We start from the raw sequence: 15175 nt of genomic DNA, 5'->3' as shown, positions 1-15175 counted from the left end.
TTAATGTTAATTTTACTTTTTTGCCTATATCTCAAGTACTTCCAAATATTTTTGCACACCATTATAAAATTCGTTTATCCAAAAGTCGAATATCAAAAAAATCGAAATAAAAAATAATCTTTTAAAAAACACGTTTTTTGTATCTGAATGTGGATGTGTATCTGGAATATGTTTGTGTATATGCATGTGCATGTGTATGACGAGGGTTGCTATTTATATTTCTGGCCTTGGCAACAGTAAGTGTTGCTAGGCGACTGCAGACGATTTTAATCGATTGACGATTTTTATGTTGATATTTTCAAACATAAATTCAGCAGACGATTTACCATTATAGCTTCATTTGTGTTGTTGACAGTAAATTGAAAAGTTCTTCTCTTTCAAAAAATGGAATTGAATCGTGAACGTTTTCGTGCCATTATTTTTCATAACTTTTGACGTGGATTGTCAAGACAAGAGTGCTTCGATGAACTTAATTCTTTATTCAGCGATAAAGCGCCATCCTACAGCACTGTAAAAAATTAGTATAACGAATTTAATCGCGGTCGATGTTCGATCCAGGACGAATCCCGTGCAGGTCGTCCAAAATCCGTTGTTGTGCCAGAAAAGATGGATGCTGTGCGTGAACTGATAAAGCAAGATCGTCATGTGACATACCGTGAGATAGAGGCGTCTTTGGACATCAGTATGATTAGCATCAATAAAATATTGCATGAACATTTGAGCGTAAAAAAAATTTGTTCGCGTTGGATCCCGCATAATCTGACAAACGCTCAAAAAAAGACTCGTGTCGATTGGTGCAAGGAAATGTTGGAAAAATACGTTCAAGGTACATCAAAGCCTGTGTATAACATCTACACAGGTGACGAATCATGGATCTACGCCTATGAGCCGGAAACAAAACAGCAGTCAACTGTATGGGTCTTCCAAGACGAGTCAAAATCAACAAAAGTTGTTCGAGGAAGAAGCACATCGAAACAAATGATTTCCTGTTTCTTCGGCATTAACGGTCATGTGGCAACAGTGGCGTTAGAGCAACGCAGGACGGTCAATTCTGAATGGTACACGACCATTTGTTTGCCAGAAGTCATCGGAGAAATTCGAAGAAAGCAGAAGAACAGGCGAATCATTCTTCATCATGACAATGTGAGCTCTCACACATCGACTCAAACAAAGGCATTTCTGACGGAGCGAAAGATCGAACTGATGGGTCATCCGCCGTACAGCCCTGATTTGGCACCCAATGACTTCTTCTTATTCCCACACATCAAAAATAAATTAAGTGGACAACGATTTTCGATCCCCGAAAAAGCGGTTGATGCATTCATTACCTCAATCGGACTGGTAAAAGTGCTTTAAAAATTAGTTTAAACGCTCGCAAAAGTGTATTGATCATCATGGAGAATATTTTGAAAAACAATAAAACCAATTTCGATCCAACATATTTGTTTTTTCATTATTAGGCCAGAAATATAAATAGCAACCCTGAACTATTCCCAATAACGCATTTCTGTATTATTGTTTATCTAATTTTATTTGCCTTTTTTTTTTTTTTTTTTTTTTTTTTGTAATTATTCAAATATATAACATCAATGAAGAAAAGGAAAAAAACAGACAATGCAAATTTTCTCAGAAAAAAATGCAGTTAAAATTAAAATTTATTTGAAAGCACTCTTCCCAATGTTCCCACCAGCCTTCGAAAACATAACATCGAATCCAGAAATTGCATTCCGCTTATTCGAGTAAATAAACGGAATGCAATTTCATTTCATACTAAATACTTTTTATTTTGTCTGCAGGTCTTTATTTTATTTTATAACCGTCGTTGAACAGCTGACCCAATTTTGGACTGACGGCTACTCATATTCAACTCTTGTAATATTGAATCCAATCTAGAAGACAAGGGAACTCCAGGATTGGTAGAAGTTTGCCTTTGTGGAGGACTTTTTTGATGGAACTAACCGCATTTGCGTTACATGAAGAAGAAGATCATGAGAACTTCCCTCGGTTAACTTAACGGCAAAGGGACACACAGCATTGTGGTCGGTGCGAGCTGGATGCGGATTCGTATCGATCACCGTTGAGATTCGAACCCGATTCACCTCGCTGGAAGGCGAACGCTTCTATTCCCTGAGCCATCCATCACTGAGATCAGCGATTTTTTGTACAAAACGATTGTTTTAGTTCATTTGCGTCACACTAGAGCTGCACAATGGGCTATTGGCGACTGTCAGGGAAACATCCCTGAGGATGATCCGAAGACAAGCCATCACAATTTTGATCCTCTGTAGAGGGGATGGCACCCCCGCTTCGGTAGCCCAACGACCAGCACGCGAAATCGAGCACTTTACGGTTTAACGAGGACCCATACCGTACTCCCTCGGCCCCTACACAGACTGATCCAAGTGATCACACACCCGCACACTGACCGTAGCCAGTGATGCTTGACGTCGGTGATCTGCTGGGAACCGTGTCTTAACGATCAGTTCACTGCGGGACTTTGAACAAAACGAAAATACGGGAATATTTTAATTATATTAATGAAGAATTTATGAATGAAGAATTTGCTAATGCTTATAATGAAGGCCGGGATAGCCTGTTCGGTGCAGGGCTCTGGGCGTATGTTCAAGAGTTCGTGTGTTTAATCCCCACCGGCCGAAGACTCCCCGTGTAGTAAATGGTGACTGATGCACGTTAAATCTGTCCACTCGCAAAGTCCTCCATGCTCATAACAAATCAATACCTTGGGGGGTACTGATGCAGGAGTTCCCTTGTCTTCTGGATTGGGTTCAAAATGACAAGGCTACGGAGTTGAACATTAGTAGTCGTAAACCCAAAAATTGGTTCGGCTGTTCAACGACGGATGAAAAATATTAAAATGCTTTTAATGACTCAACTAATATTAATACAGGTATTAAAAAGTCTTTTTTTTTCTTTGCCCGTAGACAAAATATGCAATGCATGGATAAAATTTGTAAGTTGAATTTTCAAATGAGGAAAAAATTGCCCTATTCATAGAATGAAATAAAGATTGCAACTTAAAATTATGATTGAGGCACACTTTTTATACTTTTAGCAAGTAATATAAAATAAAAAGTCAATTCCTACTTAGATCAGCAAAGAAAAATGTTATTTTAGTTGCTTTTTTTAAAAATAATTACAACTTTTTCCTCCTCTATAAAACTAAAATTAATGAATTAAATTTAATGAATGAAATAATATTTGAAACAAACTGTATTAACATTATTTACTACAAGTTTGAAAAAAAAATGTATTTGATATTGAGTGGATGAATAAAAAAAGTGTTTTTATGAACAACGATATACATAGGGAGAGAGTGTGAACTCTCATGGTAGGAATTCAATACTAAGTCCTCATAAAATCACTTATATTTCAAGCTACATTATTAGTAGGGGAAAGTGGGGTCAATTGTAACATTTTTTACTTAACTATTTTTAACTAACAAAAAATCCAGTATATTATTAGTATTAATTGACAGACGAGTAAAGTAGACTATCCTCTACTGGAAAAAATAAATACCTTATTTTAAATGTTATTATATTAGTTATTAACAATTTTTGACAGTCGAGCACTTGTTACAATTGTTCCCACTTACAGGGTCAATTGTAACAGTTCATAAATTCAACTAAAACATAGTTAATTATACATAGTATCATAGTTGTGATATATATTTTTTATTGATCAAAATAGTAGTGATATTTTAGGAGTTAATACAATAATGAGCAGAGACCTAAAGGGTTAAACTTTTAACTTTAAGGGGTTACAAATTTTAATTTATGCTGTGAAAGGTGGCAAATAAAATAATGCACATGCAACATAATATAAATGACATAGGAAACTATTGGTGGTTTGTAAACATTAGATTATTTATTTTCAGCTGTTACAATCGTCCCTTTACTTATTGTTACAATCGTCCCCAAGGCGCCATTTCAGCTTCATTTGTTAAAAGCAATATGCTAGTTAATTAACAAAACTAATCTTTTTTTTAAATGTTAATTAAGGAGTCCACTTACATATTCGGTTAATAATTTTTATTTGTTTAAACAAAATTACTTTGCTATAATATAATATTCTAATACCAAAAAAAGTACTTGCGTATCGTGAAAATGTCTTTTGTGATGTAACTCTTTCAAAAGAACATAAAAATGGTTGCCAGCAGGGGTGTACATGTAGATTTATTAACTACACCTTGTGCGCCACCTAGGAACCAAATCTAGAACCCGACACTCGATAATTTTGCTCTGTTACAATCGTACCTTGTTACAATTGACCCCACTCTCCCCTACTGATGATAAGCTTATTATCTTTTATCCTCTTCTAATTTTTTTTTTTAAAATCATTATTTAGAGTTTTGTTTGTCAATAATGTAAATAAGTTTCACATCCCTACGTACATAAACCGGTATCTTTTTTTTATATTTCTTTCCATACAGTTTTGTCATTTATTAATGTCTGTCATTCGAAATTAAAACTATGAAGGAAAAAAAAATTGGAAGGAAATATAAGTTCCGAAAAATTATTTCTAATATTTTATTTTAAAAGACAATAAATTAGATTCTTCCAGTCTTTAAAAAAATTATAATTCGATTTCTAAGTAATGACATACCTTCTCTGGATACTACCACACAAGGTTTTAATCTCCACTTTTTACGCATACTAAAAATCGCGAGTTTAAAAATGAACGGTGTCCGCAAAAGTGCTCCAAAATAGGTGATTAGACGGGGAAAGCTCCGTAACGATGGTTCGAAATTTCGGTAGGACTACAATTCGCGATAAAACGTTTCATTCGAGTTTCTATCTGCTGTTTTTTTTTTAATTTTTAATTTATACAAAGTGATATTTAAAAGAAAATTTAATCATTATCATTACAATTATTTTGTAATGAATGACCCTTGAAAACGGAGCCTTCACAAAATATTTTAACTTAAAAACGGACCCTTCACGAAATAATTATCTTCGTTATTGTTTTGCTAATTGAATAAATCCTTCCCAGTGGGAAAAAAAAGAAAGACCGATGTAAACGAATTAAGTTTTGTCTTCGGCGGACGCTTCTTCCTTTATTCGTCCGAAATGAATATTCTGCTGCAGCAGTATAGGCTAAATACCAAACATTTGAATGTTGCATCTCTAATTTAGTAGCAGCAATTGCTGTTTAATTTTTAAAACTAACTTTTTTTAAATTATAATTTTACTGTGTTGAGCATAATCTTGTATGTCCTCACAATTTAAAAACTCCTTGAAAAAGCTTTTTTGCAATAACCGGACACTATTTGCACACATTCACAAAAGCAGGACCCTGGTTGAAAGAATGTGACTTAACGTTTATTTTATATTCACAAATTACGAGTCATTTTTTCACAATTTTACAAAAATGGATCTTTCACAAAATGTATGGACAGACCCGTGGTTAGGGCGAGCCTTAATGTCTCAATCCTAAATTTTATTCTATAGAAATGCTATACTTTACATAAACCTAACTTTCCTCATTATAGAAATCAACCATCGAAAACATTGAGATCAGTGAATCCCAAAGTGGTCTATGTCGACCCCCAGGGATCGACGACAACCTGCAAGGGGTCCATGTCAAGTGAAAAAAAAAAATTGGGGGTCCATGAAATCGAAATAAAGGGTCAACGATAGTGGATCTCATATGAGCAGGTCGTGACTTTTAATTTTGGCATTTCATGAATGGAATATTCAACGTGCACTGATAGTACCTATTTACTTACATTATACTACCTTATAATATAAAGACATATATCTATCTACATTCTACATAATTTATAAAAATAGCTACGAAGTAAACATTTTATTAAAATTTAAGTTATTAGGATTATTTTCTGATATATGAAGCTGAATTATTATAAATTAGCAGTGGCATGCAGCTCTGCCAACGTACGTTTTTATTTTCTCTGCGTGTGAGGTTTTATTTTGTAACAAACAAATATTTTTCCGCGGTAAATTGTCGCCTAACCTGTGTCAACTCTTAAGCTAGCTGGACTTCCAATTTTATCTGCGCACAAGATCACGGAGATTTGTTGCATAATTTTTAGGTGAAAACGTGATAAATAGACCGACAATACACTACTACGGTTTTGTATACAAACCTATTTCCGCAATTATAATATTAGTACCGAAGTACGGGGCTTATAGCGGAATTATTTTATTCCATTTACGTATTAATTAAAATGGTTTGAATTTATTTAATAAATATATGAAATAACACGTCTTTTTTTTCACTGCAGTTAGAAATCTTTCAAAATGAGTAGCACTATACCAGCTATTAAAAAAAAATACAATTGAAGTTGATGAATTTACAAAAAATCAATATCAGGGGGTCTTTCCAAAACGGAAAAACATGGCAAGGGGGTCTGCTGGACAAAAAGTTCAGGAACCACTGATTTATGTTAAGCTTCCAATGAATCAGGACTGGAGGCTTTTACTCTTTACATTCAATAATTAGGGTAGGGCGCTGAGCCCATGTCCAAGAGTTCGTGGGTTCGAACCCCGCCTGACGAAGACTCCCGAATGTAGTAAATGAGGCACGTTGAATCTCGCAAAGCCCTCTCTGTTTCCATGACAAATCAATACCTCTAGGGGGTTCAGGAGTTTCCTTGTCTTCTGGATAGGGTTCAGAATGGCTAGTTTACGTAGTTCAACATGAGTAGTATAATACTGGGGCAGCGCTGTTCAATGACGGATATTAAGTATAAAATAAAATGAACAGTGCCTCGATTTCGTTGACCTAACGAATCCCCATAAATTTTTAAAAAAAAAAACATTTTAAACGGTTAAACGATATTTTTCTTGCTTAAAATGTTTCCATATTCAGGTCAAAATATATAAAATAATGCAATATACATTCCAAGTTCATTAAAGTTAGTCCATAAATGTTAAAATAACAAGAAAACGAAAAAACATTTTCCTCAATTTTAATGAAGAAAAAAATATTATTCAGAAGTTATATTTTACACTTAGAGAAAGCACGTTTTCTGATTCACTTAATCTAAAATTGCGTTAAAATTTTCTGATTTTTTTGGCAGAGTTTCTAGAAAGAGAAATGTCCTTAAAAAAAATTTCAACGATGCTCTTAAATGCTCCAAAATTAAAAAAGAAAAATGTCATCAAAATTCGGTCCTATATAATGAACCGAAGGGGTCGCGGAAAAACAGCTGACTTTCTCCGCTTCTACGTCTGCCGCCTCTCCGTCGAACTCTTTTGAATCAACCGTTATTGAGTCCTCGTAACGTATGATCAGTGCGCACATCAGTTATTTATTATTCTATTTTTTTGTTCTTTTGATAGTATATTATTATTTCATAGAACCTTTCAAAAATACGGGGATTTGCTTTATAAGATTTAAAGAATCTACAATTCTCTAGCCAAATTGTTCGACGCACTTTAAGATAAAATCGTCGAATTTATATTATATATCGTCGAATTTAACCAATTGATACACGAATGTAAGCAAGTGCAAACTGGTTTCAATCTTAACTCACCGGTTCAACTGGCCCAAATTGATTATAACCGGTTCAACTGGCAAGTGTAAACCGGTTCCAGTCACGTAAAAACAATAAAGCGATAATAATAAAGATTTCGCATAGAGTTCGTCTAATAATTTCGATACGGACTGTATAGCGTTTGATAATTTTTAGAACTTCTACGGGATATTCCATGCGACTTTAGATATATATAAATTTTTTAAAACTACACGTTTGTCAGTTTTTAGATTCGCAGTTGAAACTGATTCAGATGATGCTGAGAAATTCTTGCGACGTTCATTGCACGAAGATCAAAATCCCTTAGGAAAATTGTCCATAGGTTTACCCTAAAAAAATGCCTTAGGATATTCCTATGGGGTTTTGCCTAAGGTAAAACTTTTGCCATATACGTACGGCAAAATCTTACCATAGTCAGAACCCCATAGGAATATCCTACGGCATTTATTTATACGGCTAATTTTTACCATAAAGCTAAGATGAGCTATAGCTTATGAAGAAATTTTTCCATAGCCAATGGTACACCTTTGCCATACAGCTATGGCAATATTTCTCCATCGGTACTTTATCATAGAGTTATACATCAAAAAATAATTACCATTTAATGACAAGAATCTTTTGCGCATAAATGCCATATAGATCTCTATGGTTACCATAGTTTGTCATAGATTACCATAGGTTTCTCTATGGTAAATTTTCCTAAAGGAAGACAGATCGCATTTCAAAAACTGTTCATTGCAGAATTGTATTCGTCAGAAGAAAAATTAAAAGAGAATCTAAATAATCTCAGATTCTGATTAGGTGCATGGCCTTGTATCGAAGAGTAATCATTTGCTTTAATTTTAAATAAAAAGGACTTTCCTTTCCCTTCTTCGCCCCTTAAGAGTTTGGTCGAGGGAAGAAATTCGTCTGATTTGTCGATTAAAATGAGTTAAATCAAAAAATTGAAATAAATATAATCTGAAATTTTCCAATTTATCATAAGTGGCTTGCAGTATCCTTGGGTCAAATTATTAGAAGATTCTGGGTGAAATACTCTATACAGCTTTATTGTTTTTATGCGACTGAAACCGGTTTGCACTTGTTTGCGTTCGTGTATCAGTGGGTTTAATAACCGATTAAATAATTTAAGCGATAGGTTATATAAATATAGAACATAAATATAGGTTATATAAATATAGAACATAAATATATCTTGTCTATAAACAACATGTATATTTGCTTTAAAGTGATGGAAAGTGAGGCCCCCGACAATTCTGTAACTACACCCCACGAAACCCTAAATCAGACGATGAATATGGTGCATTACATCATTGCATGCTTAACGCATTGTATTCCTTACATCAAATTAAAATATATTCGGGATAAAGAAAAATAACTGGATCTTTGCATTTTCTTTAAACTATCGAAATTGAATTTTATGTTTAGGTTTATAAATATTAGATTAAGTTTATTGGCATACCTTGCACTAAAATTTTAAAAAAATATATCAACATAAAATGATCGCATAAAAGTACGAATACTATTATGAAGCGAGTGTTTGGATTTCAAGGATTTATTTTGAAAAGTTTTCGGAAATTACTCTAATAATGTACGTGCATGTTTTCATTTCGAGGTGATTTTATAATGTATGTTTTAAATGTCGATGTGTGTGCAACAAAATTTACGGAAGACCATTTAAAATTGAAATTAATTTATAAACATTTTACCGTTTGTTTAAAAAGATTGAATGATTGTAAACTATGATGGTGTGTTGCCCGCATATTGAATGAATTTTAGATTTTCTTTTATTCTAATAGCAGAAAAATCCGAATTCTAAAACCGAATTCACTATTGTAATACCCATATTGGTAAAACCTTCTATCATTTTAACAGAGAAAACCGAATTCACTATTCTAATACCCATATTGGTAAAATCTTCTATCATTTTAACAGAGAATACCGAATTCACTATTGTAATACCCATATTGGTAAAATCTTCTATCATTTTAGCAGAGAAAACCGAATTCACTATTCTAATACCCATATTGGTAAAATCTTCTATCATTTTAACAGAGAAAACCGAATTCACTATTCTAATACCCATATTGGTAAAATCTTCTATCATTTTAACAGAGAAAACCGAATTCACTATTCTAATACCCATATTGGTAAAATCTTCTATCATTTTAGCAGAGAAAACCGAATTCACTATTCTAATACCCATATTGGTAAAATCTATCATTTTAGCAGAGAAAACCGAATTCACTATTCTAATACCCATATTGGTAAAATCTTCTATCATTTTAACAGAGAAAACCGAATTCGTTATTCTAATAACCATATTGGTAAAATCTTCCATCATTTTAAAAGAGAAAACGGAATTCTTTATTCTAATAATCATATTGGTAATATCTTCTATCATTTTTACAGAGAAAACCGAATTCACTATTCTAATAACCATATTGGTAAAATATTCTATCGTTTTAACAGAGAAAACCGAATTCACTATTCTAATACCCATATCGGTGAACTCTTCTATCATTTTAATAGAGAAAATCGAATTCTAAAACCGAATTCGTTATTCTAATAACCATATTGGTAAAACCTACAATCATTTCAACAGAGAAAACCGAATTCACTATTCTAATACCCATATTGGTAAAATCTTCTATCATTTTAACAGAGAAAACCGAATTCACTATTCTAATACCCATATTGGTAAAATCTTCTATCATTTTAGCAGAGAAAACCGAATTCACTATTCTAATACCCATATTGGTAAAATCTTCTATCATTTTAACAGAGAAAACCGAATTCACTATTGTAATACCCATATTGGTAAAACCTTCTATCATTTTAACAGAGAAAACCGAATTCACTATTCTAATACCCATATTGGTAAAATCTTCTATCATTTTAACAGAGAAAACCGAATTCACTATTCTAATACCCATATTGGTAAAATCTTCTATCATTTTAACAGAGAAAACCGAATTCACTATTGTAATACCCATATTGGTAAAATCTTCTATCATTTCAACAGAGAAAACCGAATTCACTATTGTAATACCCATATTGGTAAAATCTTCTATCATTTCAACAGAGAAAACCGAATTCACTATTCTAATACCCATATTGGTAAAATCTTCTATCATTTTAACAGAGAAAACCGAATTCACTATTCTAATACCCATATTGGTAAAATCTTCTATCATTTTAACAGAGAAAACCGAATTCACTAATGTAATACCCATATTGGTAAAACCTACTATCATTTCAACAGAGAAAACCGAATTCACTATTTTAATAACCATATTGGTAAAATCTTCTATCATTTTAACAGAAAAAAAATATTATATTTGGCGACATATATTTTCCGAACTCAAAGACCCGAAAGTGTGCCTTCCTTTATCCATGATTGAAATTATTTTTGGAATTGCTGTCCCAAATTCGATTATTATAAGCAATGCTCACAAAATCTAAAAATTTTTAAAGAAAAAAAGATAGAATCATAGATATCAGTATTTTTTATCAATTAAGTACCAATAAATTTAATGCACGTCAAGTACAAATAAATTGTACTGAATTTTCAGTTGTTTATCTCTGCTGAGTTGTAGTCAAAAGACACTAACATATCAAAAAATGAGTAAAATAAAATTGATGAATTTGCTTGAATTGTTTCGAGCGAATAATTTAATCGATAAACAACTTCGAATTATTTTTGTGTAAGAAAGATTGAATAATTTTTTTGAACTTTTAAATTTTTGCAAAACTAGTAAAAGTATGTAAGCCACCATATAGGCAAATAATGTGCAATTCCTAATAATTTTTTTTCCCACTTTGAATCGAATATCATTAAACACGAGTCAAAAAGACTAATCATTTAAAAGTGACAAGGAATTAGCAGAAAAATTACTATTTTTGTCTTTTATTTATTAGATCAACTTATGCACTGTTATATTCATAAAAATCTTTAACCGCTACTAATCCTACAGTCTCGTACTAGTCTCATTCGATTTTAGAGTAAAGCCTATAGTCTGTCTGTGGTAAGAACTCCCCCCGCCACAAAGTCTGACGCCGTCTGCTGCTATGGAAACAAGAATAGCGCATTTCAGGGAAGGTAGCTCCTCTTCTCTCTAGGCAAACCCAGTAGATAGAAGAAAAAGATTTCCTTTCTGTTCCGAGTAAAAACCTGTCTTAAACACTGACCACACACCCCTACTTGAAATAGTTATACCTCGTCATCATAGTCACCGACACAGGTCCAGACGAATGGCTAAGGGAGTTCTTACTTTAGACAAACTACAGATAGCCATAGTTAAGAATCCAACGTTGCTTAAAGGTGTTCCATTTTCTAACTTACTATGGATGATGTTTTCAATATAAATGTAAACAACAACAATCTCGACCTGCTCTGCTTCCGGTTACATAGTACACAGCTGCTTACTATTGCTTAATCAGCGAAGCGATATTTTTAAAACGATAATTTTGTTTCATAAGATATAAGAAAACGATCATCTGTATTTCGTAAGATATTAATATCATTGTGGTGAGTTTGAAGTGAAAATTTTAAATTTAGTTATTTAGAGATGCATTGTTAAAAAAGGAGACATGGTTGTTAGATTCGAAAAGAACTTTGCAGGCAAGTTTTGATTTGACCTCGTTTTACTTGCTGTTTGCTCTTGGTGCAATCCGTGCATACGTTAGTGTTGGCATGTTATTCGATATTGAGTTCATTTTACAAATTATCATTTAGGTTTAAATTTCGAAGTTGGTATGTTGTTAACAGGGTAAGAAGTGTTGTATAACGATTCTTTTTTCAAGTGACAATTCTTACATGGCAAATCTTCAAATGATGATTCTTCTTTTAACGTTAATATATACCTATTTCTTCTACAGCAGGTCAAATCGGCTCCCCTAATTTTTTGAGTTATATATATATATATATATATATATATATATATATATATATATATATATATATATATATATATATATATATATATATATATATATATATATATATATATATATATATATATATAACTAAAAATATATATATATATATATATATATATATATATATATATATATATATATATATAACTAAAAAAATATATATATATATATATATATATATATATATATATATATATATATATATATATATATATATATATATATATATATATATATAACTCAAAAAAATTAGGGGAGCACATGGCTCCCCTAATTTTTTTGAGCAGTGTATAATTGTCACTTTTTCTTGCACAAAAATGCCAATCTCAAATTTTAGGTATACTTTCTTGAAATTTGAATTTACAGTTATTCTGATTGAACTCACTACGTAACAGTCTTTGCAGAAATGTGCAACTCATCGAATGCAGTACGTTGAACTATAAATTGTTCTCCCGGTCAAATGACTGGTTGCGGTAGAAATAGGTATACGACACGTATTATTCGAAACAAACAAAATACAAAAAACATTCAATAATAGAATATTAACTGTATTTAATTGTTGGAAAAAGTCGCGAAGTCAAATGCGCAATAACGATAAGACAAGAAGTGCATTTTCGATGCAAAAGTTCTTAAACGGTTATTTGACCGACTATGGTGTGTTTTTAGTGTTAAACACAAATAATAAATCGGATAACAAATGCACACATTCAAGAAATATCTCAAAAAACAACCCAGAAAGCATACAACCTTACGGTAAGCTTGTGTCAGAATTTTCTTTTTATTGTCAAGGAAATGTTTGAACTAAAAACCTTTTTTCCAAAAAAGCAAAAATAGTGCAGTTTCAAACCTTTCATCCTAAAAGGATTAAAAAAATATTTTTAAAGCTTTTTTAAAAAGCATTGTCACTTCATAATGACGTCTTAGCTGACGTCACACTAGCGATAGAGGATCCAATTGCATTGCCGATTAAAATTTCATGCCAAGGGGTGGATTTCAGCTGAGCATGCGAAAAGAAACCTTATAATGACCTTAGATTATTTTCATCCCTGAGACTAGCTTCATGAAAGGATTGTTTCACGCTTGAAAACCCTAACTCAACCTCTATTTAAGGTTTTTATATAGAAGGTTGTTTTGCTGAGGTTTTGGATGAGGGTAATGTGCATAGAATAGAGCAGATTGTCAAGGATCTCGCTTTAAGGGGTGACCCCACCCAGGGGTGACCATTTTAAGGGGTGACATATCTCAAAAATTCGAAAGAAATTTCATTGCATTTTTCGAATCTTTGCACCCTTCCTAATGTCTGTCTAAAACGATTTCTCGGTACCTAACTTCGTTTGGAAGTTATACAGGAAAATAGAGAGTCGTCGGTAAGCAGGTAGAAAGGCCCGTTCGACCGGATTAGGAGGGGCGACATTCTTTTTGTGTCTCATCCATTCTGTTGACTGTATATAAAAACTTATTGTATGCATTTCATTTATCGACCATTTTATACATATAAAATTAAACGTTTTCCTCTACCATAAGTCAAAACTTTAAACGTGTTTTTCTCAAAACGCTGTTTTTTGACCTGGCCTAACGTTTTTCCCATGATCTATACAACGAACTAAGCTGTTCTTTATTTTAAATTACGTAAAAATATATTCTCTAGAAAGTAGCATGCGATTTTTTTTGTATTTTTATATTTCGATTTTATATTAGTATTTTAATAAATATTTTTTTAATGAAAATCTTAACTTTTTTTTTCAAGTTGCCGCCATTTCGCTAATTTTGCGAATATCAAAAAACCGCTAAGATACTTTCTAGATAAAGTCTTTATGTTTCAGAAAATCTAAACAAAATCCTTTTTCCTATGTTTCAAGACTTCTAAATCCATGAGGTCAGTGAGGTGCTACTTTTTAATGACCAACCGCACACGGAGCTGCCACCAACTTATTTTTTTATTATTTTGTAAAAGGAAACATTTTAAAATAGACTTCAATTGTAGCTAAATAACAAAGAGTCTCTGCATTGTTTGTATTACTTAAGAAAACTAAAGAAAAACGTTTTACCATCTCATAACACACTTCTTTAGGTTTACGTCAAAAGGTTTTTGCTGAGTGAAAATAAACCTTATTATGCAATGATCACGTGGTGATTCAAATGGCTTCAAAAAAAAGCCAAAAAAACACCATCCACAAAATGACAAATGAAGTGAACTCACCTGAGAAGTTGCGAGCCTGATAGAGGTAGGGTTTGAGGGCATGATATCGCCTCCTAAAACCCCTCGGCCTCCTCCTGAAAGACCCCTCCTCGAACATGAACTCGCTGGCCGGATCCACTGTCCAATAGTGTCCTTTACCCGGACGTCCCAGACCTTTGGGCAGTTTGATGAAGCAGTCGTTGAGGGAGAGGTTGTGCCGGACGGAATTCTTCCATCCCTGGTACTGACCGCGGAAGAAGTGGAATCTGTTCTGTAGATACTGGTAGATCTCGTTGAGGGTGAGTCTTTTGGAGGGAGAACTCTGGATGGCCATCACTATGAGGGCGATGTAGGAATAGGGGGGCTTCTCGTGTCTTCTCACACCACCTACAGGACATCAAGAAGGGTCAGTTAAAGAATGGTCACTTCTTTCGACGAAATGGTTTATTATTTTCTTTAATAAGTAAGGAAATATATATGTCACCGGCAAAGTGTGAAATCCGACATTGAATAGAATGACTAGGCATTGTATAGAATGC

General features: G+C 32.9%; 1 protein-coding gene and 1 long non-coding RNA gene across 2 annotated transcripts in view; one reads left to right on the top strand and one right to left on the bottom strand.

The window, feature by feature from the left end:
* LOC107447076 (uncharacterized) overlaps positions 1 to 15175 on the top strand; it is a 50248-nt gene that overhangs the window by 22861 nt on the left and 12212 nt on the right. The window lies entirely within an intron of this gene.
* The window catches only part of LOC107447075 (forkhead box protein F1), a 31328-nt gene that overhangs the window by 4075 nt on the left and 12078 nt on the right, over positions 1 to 15175 (bottom strand). Inside the window, exon 2 of the mRNA XM_016061887.4 lies at positions 14658 to 15023. Within this exon, the coding sequence (XP_015917373.1) occupies positions 14658 to 15023 (366 nt within the window). The remainder of the gene's footprint in view (positions 1 to 14657; positions 15024 to 15175) is intronic.

Source organism: Parasteatoda tepidariorum, chromosome 9, assembly GCF_982258835.1.
Source record: "Parasteatoda tepidariorum strain Cologne lab strain chromosome 9, Ptep-v5.0, whole genome shotgun sequence".
In the NCBI taxonomy this organism is placed as follows: Eukaryota; Metazoa; Arthropoda; class Arachnida; order Araneae; family Theridiidae; genus Parasteatoda; species Parasteatoda tepidariorum.
Note: the sequence above shows the minus strand (reverse complement) of the source record. Positions and strands in the feature narration are given on the sequence as shown.